This window comes from Trichosurus vulpecula, chromosome 1 (assembly GCF_011100635.1).
Source record: "Trichosurus vulpecula isolate mTriVul1 chromosome 1, mTriVul1.pri, whole genome shotgun sequence".
Classification (NCBI taxonomy): Eukaryota; Metazoa; Chordata; class Mammalia; order Diprotodontia; family Phalangeridae; genus Trichosurus; species Trichosurus vulpecula.
This window is the reverse complement of record NC_050573.1, coordinates 37,757,958-37,773,216: the sequence shown is the minus strand read 5'-3', so window position 1 is coordinate 37,773,216 and position 15,259 is coordinate 37,757,958. Positions and strand designations below refer to the sequence as shown.

Genomic DNA, 15,259 nt, shown 5'->3' with positions numbered 1-15,259 from the left:
ACGTGATCAAAATTTGTTATAAAAGGTTTTTCATTCCCATATGAAGTTAAGAAGAAAAGATATTTTTTGAAATCCTTCCTCCTTGTCATTAAAGAACGTCCTTGACTTCCTGCTCAGGAAAATGGAGAGAGTTTTCTTAGTGGAGAAAAAAAGTAAGATTCTTTCATGAAGTAATATTCCTTTCTTGTGACTTTATGATGTTGCTGTTAAGATTTTTTAAAAAAGCTTATTTTTATTGTTTTAAAAAATGTTTATATTGCCTTCATTTAAAAATAAGACCCTTCCCAAAGCAATCAATATGTCACCCATGTATGACAGTGTATTCAGTTTTATATACTCCTAGTCCCCCACCTTTGCAAAGATGGGTGTATGTGTGGTAGTGGTATGGAAAGATGCATTTTCTTAATTTTTTCCTTTGGGGCCAAGCATGGCCATTAAAAATATTAAGACTTTTAAAAAAAGTTCTTTTGTTGTTACCCAACTCTCTGCAAAAATGTTAACCTCTTTTTAGAACTTATATTTCTAGCTAGTTAATTGACCTATCTCTAGACACTTAGCACAAAATCTTGTCTATTCTCAAATATTGGACCTTTTTTGAAGGAGAAAGTAAAAATAATAAGGTTCAATAAATATATTGATGACATACTCTTGGTCTTTCTTTGAAAATTCCTGAAGGCTCGGGTCAGCCTTCATACCTAGGTTTAAAATAGCACCAAATTAACAGTGAGTTTTTGTTTTTTAAAAACAATTTAGTTCTAATTGTTAGAGAGAGAATTGTGAAACTGTAGAATCACAGAATTGTAGAGGTGAAAGGCACTTCCATAGCCATAGAGTATGATTTGTACCTGAAAAGGAATCCTCTTCAAACATCATCAAGAAATTATTATACAGCTTTTGAGTAAAGACATTTAACAAGGAGAATCCCATTACGTCCTGCAGCAATCTTTTCAACTCTTGGACAGGTCTCATTGTAAGGAAGTTTTTCCTGACATCCAGCCAAAATTTGCTCCTTTGCAGCTTTTTCTTATAGTTTCAGGTTCTGTTCCCTGGGACCAAATGGAACAGATCTTTCAGGAAAGGTTTTTTTTTTCTTTTAATCAGAGGCTTTCATTCACAGTGGATGGTGATCCTTTTCCAGTACTTTTCTAATCTTGACAATCCAGTTTAAAAATCTCCGAATTGCAGGCCAGTATTTTGGTGTAGTGTCCAGTAGCAACAATAAGATAAAAACATTTACACATATTGAAATATGTTATTTTATATTTTAAAAGCCTAATTCTGCTAATGAGATGAAGCTGCCGTCACTGAAGGATATTTATCATACGAATCAAAGGAAAAATAAGCAATTATCCGAATGGACATCTCCTTCTAATCCCAGTCATCCACCAGAGGTAATAGCATCAGATGTTTTCCTGTTGTCCTTTCAGTCACCTACAGTTCTGATTCTCCTGAGACATTCTGTGCGATGATTCATGCACATCATTTCTAGAATCTTGATGTTAAAAAGTTATGGGTTGTTGAAAGTGCCTGTTTAGTTTCTTGAATGTGATCAAGCCAGATTTCTTCCTTCTTTACTCAGTTCTGGGCCCAGCTAATTGTCTGTTTGCAGAGCCAATCTAAGATATATGTCCTGACTTAGAGAGTGGCCCTTGCCAGCTATATGTCTGAATCTGGACAGTGTACTTTCTTCATCCACTTGGTTTTTTCCTGTATGGATTGCTTTCTGAATACTACAGACTCAAAATGCAAGGTGCTTCATGATTCTGACTTTTATGATAAGCTTTTTGACTTTTGATAAGCTATATATGACATCAGTAAAGTTTTTCATTTTAAAAAGAGCATTAAATATCATTGCTTACTTTTGTTTCTTTTACTTTTAGGTATTAACTCTAGATCCAACGCTACACAGGAAGCCAAATCAACAAATTTCAGGGATTCAATCAAATAATTTTCGATGTAATCTTGAAAGATTGTCTTTCACACCAGAGTCCATATTAGATCCTAGTATTTCTAGCCATTCTGACACAGACTCGTTTTCACAAACAAGTAACTTTACCTCCTCTCAGTTAGCTAGATCCCCCAACTATCCTTCAGCTATTAAAACTTTACCTATAGATTCTTGGCCAAGTCATGCACTCCAAAATGAAAGTAGGGCCAGCTCTGCTTTTCCTTTAGCACATAGTGTTACTAGTAATGAAATTTCATTCAACGTTGAAGACGAAGAAAACAATTCAACCACCGTCACTCCTTCCCTAGTGGCAAGCGTAGACAACAGTTTGCCAGAAGGCAGTGTTTCAGTGACTTGCATGGAAGACCCAGTTGCATTATCCAAGTACGTATCATTTTTTAAATGCAGCAAAATTAGTTACCAATTTTATTTGTTTTTTCTCTCATATGTTAGAGTAGATAGTGGATGCAGGCTAGCATCAGAGTCAGGTAAATTTGGGTTTTCAGTTCTGCATCTGGCATGTATTAGCTGTACTAGCGACCTCAGAAAATCAGTTACTTAACCTCTTGTTACATATTCCCCATGATTTTGTCACAGATGAATTTCCTGTTCGTATGGGCAAGGTGTCCCACACCATTGAAATAACAAATCTGGAGCAAAAAGTAAAGTGTATGTTGACTGAAATAGAAGACAATGAAAAAGAATTTAGCATTTATCTTTTATACCTTACATCTTAAAATACAAATTGTTTATTTAAAAAGTAGTACCTTGTTCATAGTAAGGACTTTGTATCACTTTTACCTCTGTAGGTGTCTGTCTTCCCTTGTCTGTAGAATGAAGGTATTGAACAAGATTATCACTATGTGTGAAAATGTCTCTGGATTTTTAGGAGACATTTAAAAAATATTAACAGCATTTATCTTATAAATTTATCATAAATTAATTTAATTTGGTATCCATTGTGAAGGTCTGTTATGGATAGGCAGAGAAACAACCTAAGTGTTCTTAAGCCTTGACTCAAACTTAATTCTCTTTTGCTTCCTGTGAACAGAATGAGGCAGAACCTGAGGGAGAAGCACGCTCGACACATAGCTGATCTCCGGGCTTATTATGACTCCGAGATACATAATCTGAAACAGCAATTAGAGAGAAGTGAAGCATCTGCATATGGAGAATTGAAGAAAACTAACCAGAGTCTTGCAGACAGGTAGAGTGTGTTAGTATGACTTACTTGGAAAATGGAAGGTTCTCTACCTTGAGATATAATATTCTTCCCCTAAATGTATGTGTCATAGATACACCTTTAAGTGTAAAACTGGAGTGGGGAACTTGTGGCCTCGAGGCTACATGTGGCCCTCTAGGTCCTCAAGTGTGACCCTTTGACTTGAGTTCAAGAGGCCACATGTGGCTTCGAGGCCGCAGGTTCCTCACCCCTGCATCCTATTCTCTTTTTCAGAAAATTCTAGCATGAATCTGTAAGTTTTCATTCAACAGGGTTAGACTGTTCAGCTTTATCATATCTAGCTTTGCCATATAAAAGAATTGAAAACTATCAAGTTTCATTATGTTAGAATGATAGGAATTCGTATTCCTGGCATCTTAAATGTAGTACTGACGTCTTATATATTTGTCATAGTGGATGACTGCTATCATGACATTTTGACAGTAATCTTTAATCACATGTAAGTAAAATTGAGCATAGAATCTTTCTTTCCCAGAGACTCTTCCAACGTGTTTGGTCAGACACATGGTAGATAATGAATTGTTCTGCTTTATTCCCCCCCCCACCCCCTTATAAATCATTTTTCTAAATTGACCGTGCAGTTAGAAAATCGGCTTTATGTGGAATCATACTGTTGCTTTCTCATGAAGCATTTTTTCCTGTTTAATCACAGTATTGGGATCAGATTCTTGTTTCATACTCTTAAGACTTCTAGTAGGCTTTTGATTTTGAATATATGAGGCAGCAGATGGGATACTTTTATCAAGATAAGAGTCCAATGATTGGTTGACTTAGAAAAAGCTTCAACCCAACTAAAGCCAGTTCTTGACAGTATAACATCTATTATAGATGTGACTTGTACACTGACTCCATGATCCTACACAATTGAGGGCATCACGTTAGATTGATTTATTTTTATGTTTAAGTAGTTTGTGGTTTACTCTGTATCTTAACAGGATAGATACACACACACATCAATTAAGTAACACATTGAAAGTTAGGGAGTTTTTGAAATATCATCAGTTATCTTCTGAAGTATCTCTTATTGAGATAAAATCTAATGGCTTGGATTTTAGCCAACACTGGACAATCAACCAGCCTTATGTGTAATTCCGAAGGAAAGAGGTTTCATTCTCTAGCTTTTAAATTTTCTCATCATTTTCTTCTGATTGTTCATTTATGGTTTTAGATGTGACCAATTAGGTGGTGCTCTGAATGAGGCCAGTGCTCATATGAAAATTCTGGAGAACAAAAATAATTTGCTGGAAATGGAAGTGGTAAGTAATTCATGTTGTGTGCTGCTAGCTTTATGCTTTCTGTATTACATAGGATGGAGATATGAATGAAGGAGGTTTTGTGAGGAGAGTGACTTGCAAACTTTAAAACACAATTTAAGCTGTAGTCCTTACTATTTTTAGCATCAAATCTTTTAGGATATCTTCTTGTGAAGGCTGATTGTTTTGAGTATCACAATCTCAGTATAATGAATCACAAAATTTAGGAGTTGAAGGGGACCTCAGCCGTTCAGTTCCAACCTTTACATTAAAGGAATCCCCATGTGGTATGTTAATGCTCTAATTTTCCACTGCTTTGAAATAAATCTTGTATCTTTCATGTATCGCCCAAGGTTTATCCCTTTAAACATTGCATTTTGGTGTTAGAGTAAAAAATATTTGGTTTTGTCCTCCATCTTTTTCTTTTATTGATTGGTATATGTACTTAGCTGGACATTTTCCATTTTATTTTCCATTTTTGTAGAGATAGAAGGGGAGAAGCAACTCTTAAATCCATGAATTCATTTGCATGTAACATGTATGTAAATGATAAGCATCAAATTGCAATGTGCATTTAGAATCTTTTTGTGCCACCAGGATTATTCATTTTCACTACAGAGGGTGAAGGAAACTGTCATCTTTTTGGAGGGCTTGATTTCCTGACTCTTCTCCAGTGATTCTATCACCTTCCCATGGGATGTTTAAATTTGATGCTGTTTTCCATTATCTGTCCACAGTGATAACTTTACATTCTGTCCTCTTAACACTTATGTGGTATTTGGCATTTGAGGTAGAGATGTGTTCATCCATTAAGAATAACTTATAATTATCTTTGTTTTTATTTTGTAGAGTGATTTGAGAGAACACCTCAATGCAGCCAGTAATGCTTCCAAAATTTTGCAGGAACGTATTGAGGAAATGCGAGCAAGTAATAAAGAAAAAGATAACACCATCAGTCGACTCAAATCCCGACTAAAGGATCTAGAAGAAGCATTTGATAAGGCTTACAAACTCTCAGATGATAAAGATGCTAGAATAAAACAAGAAAACAAAATGTTTCAAGCTGTAAGTGTGAAAGCAATGATAGCTGTTTAGCATTCTTTTAGCTAAGGTTTTGGTAATGCTTTCTTTTGTTACAGAATTTTTGTAAACTGATTTTATTATGACTTTTTTCAAAGTACATTTGAGTTTAATATAACTTTGCCCTAACTGCATTTATACTATACCAATCCGGACAGCTGGGTCTTATCATCTTGCAACAACAGGGAGGCAGAGCTTTAAAAGACTTTGGTATGACCCCCTCCTACCCAGTTGTTTTCTGTCTTCAATTTAACTGTTGAAGTATCTGACCCACCATCTGGGTGTTTGGTAAGGTAAAAATGTTAGGAACCAGACTTAGAGCAACTTTGGGAAGTCTTGACTTTTTTTCCCTTTTTTTTGTTTTACTTGAGATTGGTTTTAAGTCTACCATTGTAACTAAGTTTGGTTAAAACTTTGGGTTTTATTCTAGTCTGAGTAAAAGAATTTTACTTAGTAGTTTATTCTTTCTGTCCTGGTGTAACATTTGCAAGAACTTTGTTGACAATTTATTTTTGTATTGATTTTTCAGATTCCTTTCTAAAGTCATAATTATTGTATGAATATTTTTATTAAAAATTAGAAATTATTCATTTTGTTTTGTAAAAATGTGTACATGTAGCTTATCATGAGAAAGAAAATCTTATTTCTAATAAATGAATTTAAATCCTTTCCCTGGCTGAGTACAAATTGTAGTTCTGTGATATTTTGTAGTAGGTAACGTTATAGTAAAGTTTATGCTTTTTCTTGTAGCTTCTAGGAGAATATCAATCCCTTGGACAACAACATGAAAGAGTAAAGGTAGAGACTTATCATTTATATTTTGAATAGTGGAAAGAGCACTGAGCTGAGTCCCATAGATTTGGTTCCAGGCCTAAGTTACTATGTGACCCTGAGCAAATCCAATCACCTAGCTCTTTCTGTTTGCTTATCAGCAGAACGGGACGATGCCATAGCTCTTTCACAAAGTTGTTGTAAAGATCAGACGAGATGGGAACAAGCACCACGTGTTGTTAAATAATATTGGAAGATGATAATAAAGATTTTCTTTTCTAAGAGCTTATGTGGACATTGTTTCGCCTGTCTCCTACAGAACTGTTTGCTGATTGGGTTTGAATTTTTAATTGAAGCTAAATTTGAAGACTACATTTTGGAAGGATCATTCCACTAAAGAACAATAAAATTGAAGCTTTTGTGGTTTATTCATTTTCCAATTAGGTGGTTTCTACTCAGTCAGAACATGTCACACCTGATTGGTTTGGGATAAGTCCCAGAGTTGTTCACATGATTTGGGCAAAGACCATCTTTATTTTTGGTCAGAATTGTCTGAAGTGGACTTGAAGGATTCCACATTTGTAGAATTACACGAATTTGCCTTTTTAAACTGTTTGGTAAAACATTTGGGTAACAGTATTGCAAATTTTAAAATGTAAGTAGTACAAAGAAGTATTTATCTACATTGTTATCTAAATTTTTCTTTATTTTCATAGGATACATTAACTACAACTGAGAACAAGTTGTTTGACGCAAATACTCAGATTTCTGATTTGAAAAGGTAAAATGTGGTATTACCTTTTATGTGATTGTAACGAATACTTCTTAATTGAATGCTCAACATACATGACTTTTATTTAAACTGTTTGGAAGAGTGAGATTTTCATTGAAGTATAAAAATTGCTGTTATCAGCTTCTGAAGACATGAACAGATAGAGCAGAATTTAGCATGAGAGTATAAACTTTATAGAATGGTTGTATAGCTATTGCTCCAATAGTGCACATTTTTCTCTGTTGTGCTTTTTTTTTTTTTTTTACATAGGTGCAGCCTTAATCACTATGTAGAGTCATAGGACTAAAAAGGACTTTTTTGGGGGCTGGGAGGAGGCAATCGGCATTAAGTGACTTGCCTCAGCCACACAGCTAGTACATGTCTGAGGTCAAATTTGAACTCAATTACTTACTGTGAATAGGAATTCAGCTTTTCCCTGGATCTGTTTCATTCTAGAAGCAGTTTGTTTAGCTAATTTAAACACCAACCTAAACACTCTCTACCCTCTCTCAGAACCTGTCTTCAGGGAAGGTGATGAATTTTGGTTTAAAAGGAAATAAGAATGTCAGTGGATAGAATGCCACTCCTGGAGTCAGGAAAACCCAAATTCAAATGAGACCTTAGACATTTAACTAGCTATGTGACTTTGGGTAAGTCACTTAATGTCTGTCTGCCATAGTAGGTGCTATATAAATGTTAGCTGTATTTATTACTTTTATTAGAGTACATGTTAGGATATCAGCAAAGGTGACTATTGCTGTTTTTGAAAAGTGACATTGGAAGCAGGGGTGCAATGAATAAAGCTCCCTTTAGTTAATTCTGTTGGATCACATTTCTTTAAAAAAAATTTTTTGGAAAGTTTTGTTAATATCTTACCTGAATCCCTCTTATTTGTGAGTTGTTTTTCTCTTTAGTGAAAACGGAAAAGTTTCTAATTGATACTTATAAAATTCTTACTTTTGAGACTTTCGTATTAACTAAAATAACTCTAGATGATATGAAATCCGAGTTTTAAAACAATGTTTACTTGAATACTGTCTTCAATTTTATTAGATCTTTTTTGCCTAATTGTGTACTGTGTTTTTATTATGGATTGTATTTAGACTTTTAAAATACACAGTGTATTTTTCACACAAATTCTTAGATTAATAAGCTATTCTCTATAAAGTTTAAAGCTTTAATAATATTTTCTTCTTCCATTGTAGCCTTCGAAATGTTCCTTTATGGAATTTAATGGCTATGATTGCTTTTTTCTTTTTCTCCCCTTCTTTCCCTCAATTTTTATCTTTGGCATGATTTTCATAGTAAACTTATAATCAAAGAACAAGCTCTCTAAATCCAGGGGTATTGGGAAGTATTATATCTCTCCTTCCTGGCTTTTTTCCCATGAGTATCTGTTTCTGGAAATAAAATAGTTGAAATGAAAAGGGTCTATCTTAAAGTATTTGAATATATTTTATTACTTTTGAATTAGAACAATTTCAAAATTGGAAGCCCAGATCAAGCAAGTAGAACATGAAAATATGTCAAAACTCCGTATTAATACCAAAACTCAAATACCACCATCCCTTACCAGGTAAGCTATTCCATCTCATCTGTGTATTATAAGATAAGGGTTATGCCTATTATTAGAACTTCAGTTTTTCTCTTGGGGGGAAATAAAAGATGGGTTTTGAATTTTAGTAGAGGGCTCATCTAACCCTGGCATTGGTCTCAGATTCTTCATTATGTACTTGGTGGTTGGTAAAAGTTACAACTAGGTCTTAACCATAATTTTTGTTTAAGTTTGACATTTCTTGTAAACAGTTTTAGAATAACTATTGTATTAATTAGACTATGGTAAATATGGTTATACAGTATTGTCAATAGAGCAACATTTGTAATGTATAGTAATTAATTTTTTTAAAATTTGGTCTAAAGTAAATTGAACTTTAGCACTGATATAGAATACAAACTTGTTCACTGGCAGTCACTTTAACAATAATATGAATAAGTCCAATCTTTTTAGCAAATAAGTTTGTCTTAAGCATTTCCATTTAAGTATTTATTTATTAGTTTGTTTATCATGTTACTATATTGTCTTTTTAAATTTCACTGATCAGAATGTTAATTTTTTCGTTAAAATGAGCAAGCCACAAACCACTCAAAATAAAAAGAATGCTTTACTTTCTTTCGTTTCTTAACCATTCTGATGTTTTCCACTCCAGTAGCACCGTAACAGCTTCTGATGTTAGTAGGCGGAAGTGGTTGATACCAGGAGCAGAATATTCCATCTTTACTGGCCAGCCTTTAGACAGTCAAGATAATTTGGTCGATAACCAGCTTGGAGAATCCTATACTCTTAGGTAGGATAACTTCTTAGGTAGGATAACTTCAAAATACAGCATATGTAGGAAATTCTCCATGTTTTAATTTATTTGTAAAACATTTTGGTGAGCTACAGAGATTTTCATGGTCAAAGAGATTCATTTGCCTTTCATTGCTTGGAACATCTTGAAGAGTCATCATTTTGGTTCTTTAATGTCTTGGATTTGGGAATGGGTTTTAATTTGCAAAGCATTTCATTCAATTTTGGGTGTAATCATCCATCTACTGTTATGCTATTTACATAGTAAATTAATCTTAGTTACTTATATGTTTAACAAAAACTTTTTAAGGTACCATACTCCTCCCGAAAAGGACTGTCCACTCAAAGACTCAACAAGTTTAAAAGAAAGGGAGGCTTCAGATACAACAATCATCAAAGTTTATAAAAATCATGAAGAAGGAAAAATATTTAAAAATTGGGGCACACAAACAGAGAACGAGGACACATCAAATAGTAAATATTTATTCCTTTTCTTGCTATATATTAACTTTATTTTTATAGATTACATTCCTTTTTTAGTGTTAAATTGTTCAAGTACTAGAGTAAAATTACAGTAATTATATTATGGTTTAAAGCCCATTTTATAGATGAGTAACAGAAACAACTTTTCCATCATATCTGACAGTGGTTTAAAAAGAAAACGTGTAAAGCAAGAGTAAGATGCTAGAACACTGAGATTAATTACAGTGATCTGTGTTGGTTGGTCTCAGAGAAAAGAAGAGAAAACATACCTCCCCTTTCTTGGTAGGGAATTGGGGGGAGGTACTGTGGGGGTGGAATGATGCCTGTTGGCAGAAACAGTCACATCTTCATTTGAATTTAGCTCATATTTTCTTTATTACCAGGGAAGATTCATGAAGGGTAGTAGTGTATATTGGAAATGATTTTGATTTTTTTTTCAAAGGCATAAGTAAGAGCTGTTAATGGAAGTGAAAATGTAGGGCAGATGAAAATTTTACTTTTCTCTGAATATGTCTTATTGACTTACTTCATGGACATTTTAAAAATTATAGGGGGAAGCTAGGTGGCGGCGCAGTGAGTAGAGCACCGGCCCTGGAGTCAGGAGGATCTGAGTTCAAATATGACCTCAGACACTTGACACACTTACTAGCTGTGTGACCTTGGGCAAGTCACTTAACCCCAATTGGCCTGCCTCCCCCCCAAAAAAATTTTTAAAAAAATTGAAGTAATGAAGTATGCATTTCCATCAAAATGCATACCATGGTTTTCACTTATTAATTACTAAGGTTTGTATGTCATTATTATGGATATTTGAATAGTTTCTGTTTCATATTATATTTTATTCCTCTAAACAATAGGATGGTTTTAAAAGAAATTTTAGTCATAATAATACGGTAATAGTGACAGTAATAAAGTTTGTATAGCAGTGCTTAAATATTGTTCATTTCCATGTCTTCATTAGTAGACAGTCTTTGGACAGGCGTGTAATATTAAATATTTTAATTGCCTTCATCTCTTTTTACTCCCCAAATTGTGCTTAACTTGGTCATATCTCTTTCTTATTTGATAAATACCTTACTGGAATATTTAGAAAAGCAGCCTATCCTCCTAGATTAAATCAGTACCTCAATTTGCTAAAGAAAGAAATGAATAAATAAATAAAATTATTTTGAAGACTATATTTTTGTCATATGTAAAGTGAGAACAGGAATACATTTATTATAAATTTCTTCTCTTAAACAAATATAATTGTTGTATGCAATGAGTTAGTGACTAATCACTTTAACCCAGTTATGGGTGAATGTAGTATTCAGGGCAGTAGTACAAAAGCCAACTGAAGGAAGAACTTTCATAACCACTTATTAGTGAAGACAGAAAACATAGAAACCAGATTTCTTTACATTTGTCTATAACAGAAACATCAAGTCGCCATCAAACTGTAGCATTTGTGCCTGAGACCACTTTCAGTAGAAATCGGTCCCCAGAGAAAGGTTCTCATCACAGGTCAAAGAAATATAATTCCTCATCTGCACAGAGATCATCATCTCTCCCACCTTCAAACCGAAAATCAAGTCCTTCAAGTAAGGATTAAATTTACACATTTCTTGCATCCTAAAAAAGTTAAATGTGATTTGTACCTATTTAGAATGGAATATTTGTGCCTGGGTTTTCTCCATCCAGTACAGTTCTCTGATCACAGCAGGCCTTCAGTAAAAGCTTGCTGAGTGAAGGAGCTCCTGGGATGCTTGCACTTACCGTGAATGTGACCAAAGAGCTAAGTGGAGAGTGAAATTTCTTGAGTCAAGAGAATTTCTTGTTTCTTCTCCCATGTAAAAAGATAAGTTAGATGGTTGCTTTAATTGAATATTCGATGTAAGAATTTAAGCCATGATGAAAATGGAGGCATCTATTCATTGGCAGCAGGGACACTGAATAGCAATCACCTTCTCCCTTGTCGAGCAGCAAAGTTCTGTACCTGAGGTTTCCTTTTTAGATGATAACTAAGAAGATGTCTGGATTATTGTGTGGTAGACATGTTCAGCATTCCAATGATGTTTCCAATTTATTTCTAAATTCCTGAAAAAACCAGTTTTGGTTATTTTTGCAAATATATTTTGATAATATGAGATGATCTGCATTCTACAGAAAAAGCTCTTCTTTTTTCTTCTTTATAGCTAAAAGAGATATAATGCTAACACCGGTGACGATGGCATACAGTCCAAAGCGGTCCCCTAAAGAGAATTTCTCCCAAGGATTTAGCCACCTACGTAGCAAAGATGATAGTAGTAGTTTAAATCGGTAAGTTCTTTAAAATAGCATTAGACTCGTAAAGATCAAGCTTAGCCCTAGAGAAGAGTTGAGAAAATGGACTTCCTTTCCCTCTTTGTATTCAGAGATGGAGAGCTAAGATGAGGAATATTACAGATATTGTCAGATATGGTTTATTTGTTGGTTGGTTTTGCTGAAATGCTTTTTCTTCCTTTCTTTTAAAATCATTGTTAGAAGGGATGATTTTCTGGGTAGGGAAGGGGAGGGATAGATGTGGAAATGAAAGTGCTATAAAAAACCAGATAGAAATAAAAATAAGATTTTAAAAGTCAACAATTAAAATATTGTTAGGCTGTAATATAATTTATTGATGAAAATTATTTTAAATGACTGAAACCAGTATCTTTATTATTAGGTAGTTTCTGATTTGTTAGTGGGAAAGATTTGGATTTAAGTTGAAATTATTCAGTCATTTATTAAACTTGGACTGGGTACCACACATGATGTTAAACTCTTGGGGACACAAAGAGAAGCAAAAACACAGCTTCTTCCCTCCAGGAGCTCACATTTCAATGGGGGAAATTAACATGCAAATAACTGTACATGCAAAATAGGTCCAGTGCAGATGGAAGGTGGAGAGGAGGAGGTGTGTCAGGTAGTGGTGGGAGGAGAAGGACTGAGAAAGGTGGGATTTCACATGAGTCTTGAAAGAAGCCCAGAAACTAAGTGATAGTGAAGAAGAAAGGAAGGAGTATTCTAGTTACAGTTGATAGCCAAAGTGATAGTGAAAAGGTCTAGAGCAGGGGGTGGGGAACCTGTGGCTTCAAGACCACATGTGGCCCTCTGAGTCGTCAAGTGCAGTCCTTTGAATCCAAACTTTACAGAACAAATCTCCTTAATAAAAAGATTTGTTCTACAAAACTTGGACTCAGTCGAAAGGCTGTACCCAAGGATCTAGGCCACATGTGGCCTCAAGGCCACAGGTTCCCCAGAGGAGGTGGACCATTGAGGTGAGTGTAGCCAGAAGGCCATGGTCAAAGCTATTGTCAAATGTAGGAAGACTGCAAAGATGGGCAAGGGCCAGGATTTATATTTGATCCTGGAGGTGATAGGGAACCACTTAGTAGATGTGTGGTCCTAGTCAACCCTGTTAGCTTCTCTCAGCCTCAGTTTCTCCTTTTGGAGAATGGGGATAATTATAGCATTTGTCTTCTAGGGTCGTTATGAGGATCAAGTGAGACAACAACAATATAAATTGAGGCAGGTGGAGAGTGATATAGTCCTGCGAATTAGGAAAATCTCCTCGTGGGGTGGAGAGTGATATAGATCTGCAAATTAGGAAAATCACTTTGGTAGCCAGGTGAACGATGGTTTGGAAGGAAGAGAGGTGAATTCGAAAGCCTTTGCAGTGATTCAGATGCGAGGCGATGAGGATAAATACCAAGGGTCTATGTGAGCGGAGAGAAGAGGATGCATGTGAGGTTGTGAAGAGAGAAAGGACAGAAGCTGGCAGCAGACTGGCTGTGTGGTATGAGAGTAAGGGATGTGGAAAATCCAAGGTCAGGAAGGTAACGGTGCCCTCAGCAGTCACAGGGAAGCTCAACTCACTTGGCGGTCAAATTTCCAGTTTGGAACAATAAAAATCTTAAGAAACTTGGTTTGAGTAATAAAATAGAGTAAAATATGTCGATTTTAATGCTGCTGGATTGTGAATGCTTCAGAATCCCTCTATCTCAGAGAGGGAAGAGGCATCAGAGGCATCTAGTCCAACCTGTACCTTAACAAAAGTTCCTCTTCATCCTCCGCAGCAAGCAATCATTTAGCCTTTGCCCAAAGACCTGTCGTTGAGGGGGATTTCATTCCCTTCCCAGGCGGCCCATTCTATTTTGTGAACTCACCAGTTATTAAGAAGTTCATTTTGATCTCTAATTGCCCCTTTGCATCTTACCCTCTTTGTTCCTAGTTCTGCCCTCTCAGGCTCAGAAAAACCAGTAAAACCAGTCTAATCTCTCTTCTACAGGACAGCCCTTCAAGTACTTGATGACAGCTATCATTTGCCCCCTAAATCTTCTCTTCTCTAGGCTTCCTTCAACTAATCATCACATGGCATGATATTAAGGTCTCTCACCATCCTGATTGCCCTTCTCTGGATATTTTTTGCTTATCAGCATGTTTCTTAAATGTGGTGCCTACCATTGGGCATGGCACGCTGACTCTTGTCTGCCCAGGGGAGCAGACCTGCCCTGTGCACCAGGCCTTTCTCCATGCAACTTCAGATAGCATTACTTTTTTGGTTGCTATTATTATTCTTTTGACTTATATCAAACTTTCAGTCAATTCAGCCAAGATTTATTGAGCATGGAGTAGTGGACACAGAGCCGGCCTTGGAGTCAGAAAGCTCTTGGTTCTAACGGACATGGTGTTGTGACTCTGGGCAAATGGCCTCACTTCTGTGAGCCCCAGGCAACTTTCAGAGACCCTAAGTTGCATTCTACACTGGTGGAGGAAGTTTCCTGAACTCTACAGCAATGAAATCACAGATCCAGTCCAGGAAAAACCCTCTAACTATGAGATCAGCTTGGCAAGGTAGGTTTGCCCCAGCTTGTCGAGGGTTTTAAATGTGAGGCTGAGAAGTTTCTGTTTTATTAGAGATAGTAGAGAAGCATTGAAGATTTTTGAACAGAGGGGTGACATGGTCAAGTCTATTTCTTAAAGATGTGAATTTCACATTTGTGTGAAAGGGAAAAAGACCAGAAGCAGGGGGACTAATGAGGAGGTTTTTTCAGTTCAGAGGTAATAAGGGGCTGAATTAGGGTAGTGTGAATGGAGAGGAAAGGATGGATGCTGGAGATGTGGCATTATCAAATATCAACTGGTTTACTAGGGAACTGAGGGCAAGTGAAGGATCAAGAATGCCTCCAGGGCTGTAAGCCTTAAACAGGGTAAGCATGGTAGTGCTCTTGGGAGGTACAGGGAATTCTGGAGGTGGGGAGGGGTGATTTGTAGTGGGGAAGATCAGGAATTCTATTTGGAATGTATTTGAGATGTCAGTGGTATATCTCTGCGGAGGTGTTTAGCAGGCCATGGACATTGT

At 35.8% G+C, this 15,259-nt stretch overlaps 1 protein-coding gene across 1 annotated transcript in view; it reads left to right on the top strand.

The window, feature by feature from the left end:
• Window positions 1–15,259, top strand: part of MPHOSPH9 (M-phase phosphoprotein 9) — a 51,881-nt gene that overhangs the window by 20,736 nt on the left and 15,886 nt on the right. The window contains exons 8-19 of the mRNA XM_036741527.1: window positions 1,272–1,391; window positions 1,881–2,332; window positions 3,000–3,155; window positions 4,360–4,447; window positions 5,294–5,509; window positions 6,275–6,322; window positions 7,012–7,076; window positions 8,542–8,643; window positions 9,275–9,412; window positions 9,725–9,888; window positions 11,313–11,477; window positions 12,072–12,195. Of these exons, the coding sequence (XP_036597422.1) occupies window positions 1,272–1,391; window positions 1,881–2,332; window positions 3,000–3,155; window positions 4,360–4,447; window positions 5,294–5,509; window positions 6,275–6,322; window positions 7,012–7,076; window positions 8,542–8,643; window positions 9,275–9,412; window positions 9,725–9,888; window positions 11,313–11,477; window positions 12,072–12,195 (1,838 nt within the window). The remainder of the gene's footprint in view (window positions 1–1,271; window positions 1,392–1,880; window positions 2,333–2,999; window positions 3,156–4,359; window positions 4,448–5,293; window positions 5,510–6,274; window positions 6,323–7,011; window positions 7,077–8,541; window positions 8,644–9,274; window positions 9,413–9,724; window positions 9,889–11,312; window positions 11,478–12,071; window positions 12,196–15,259) is intronic.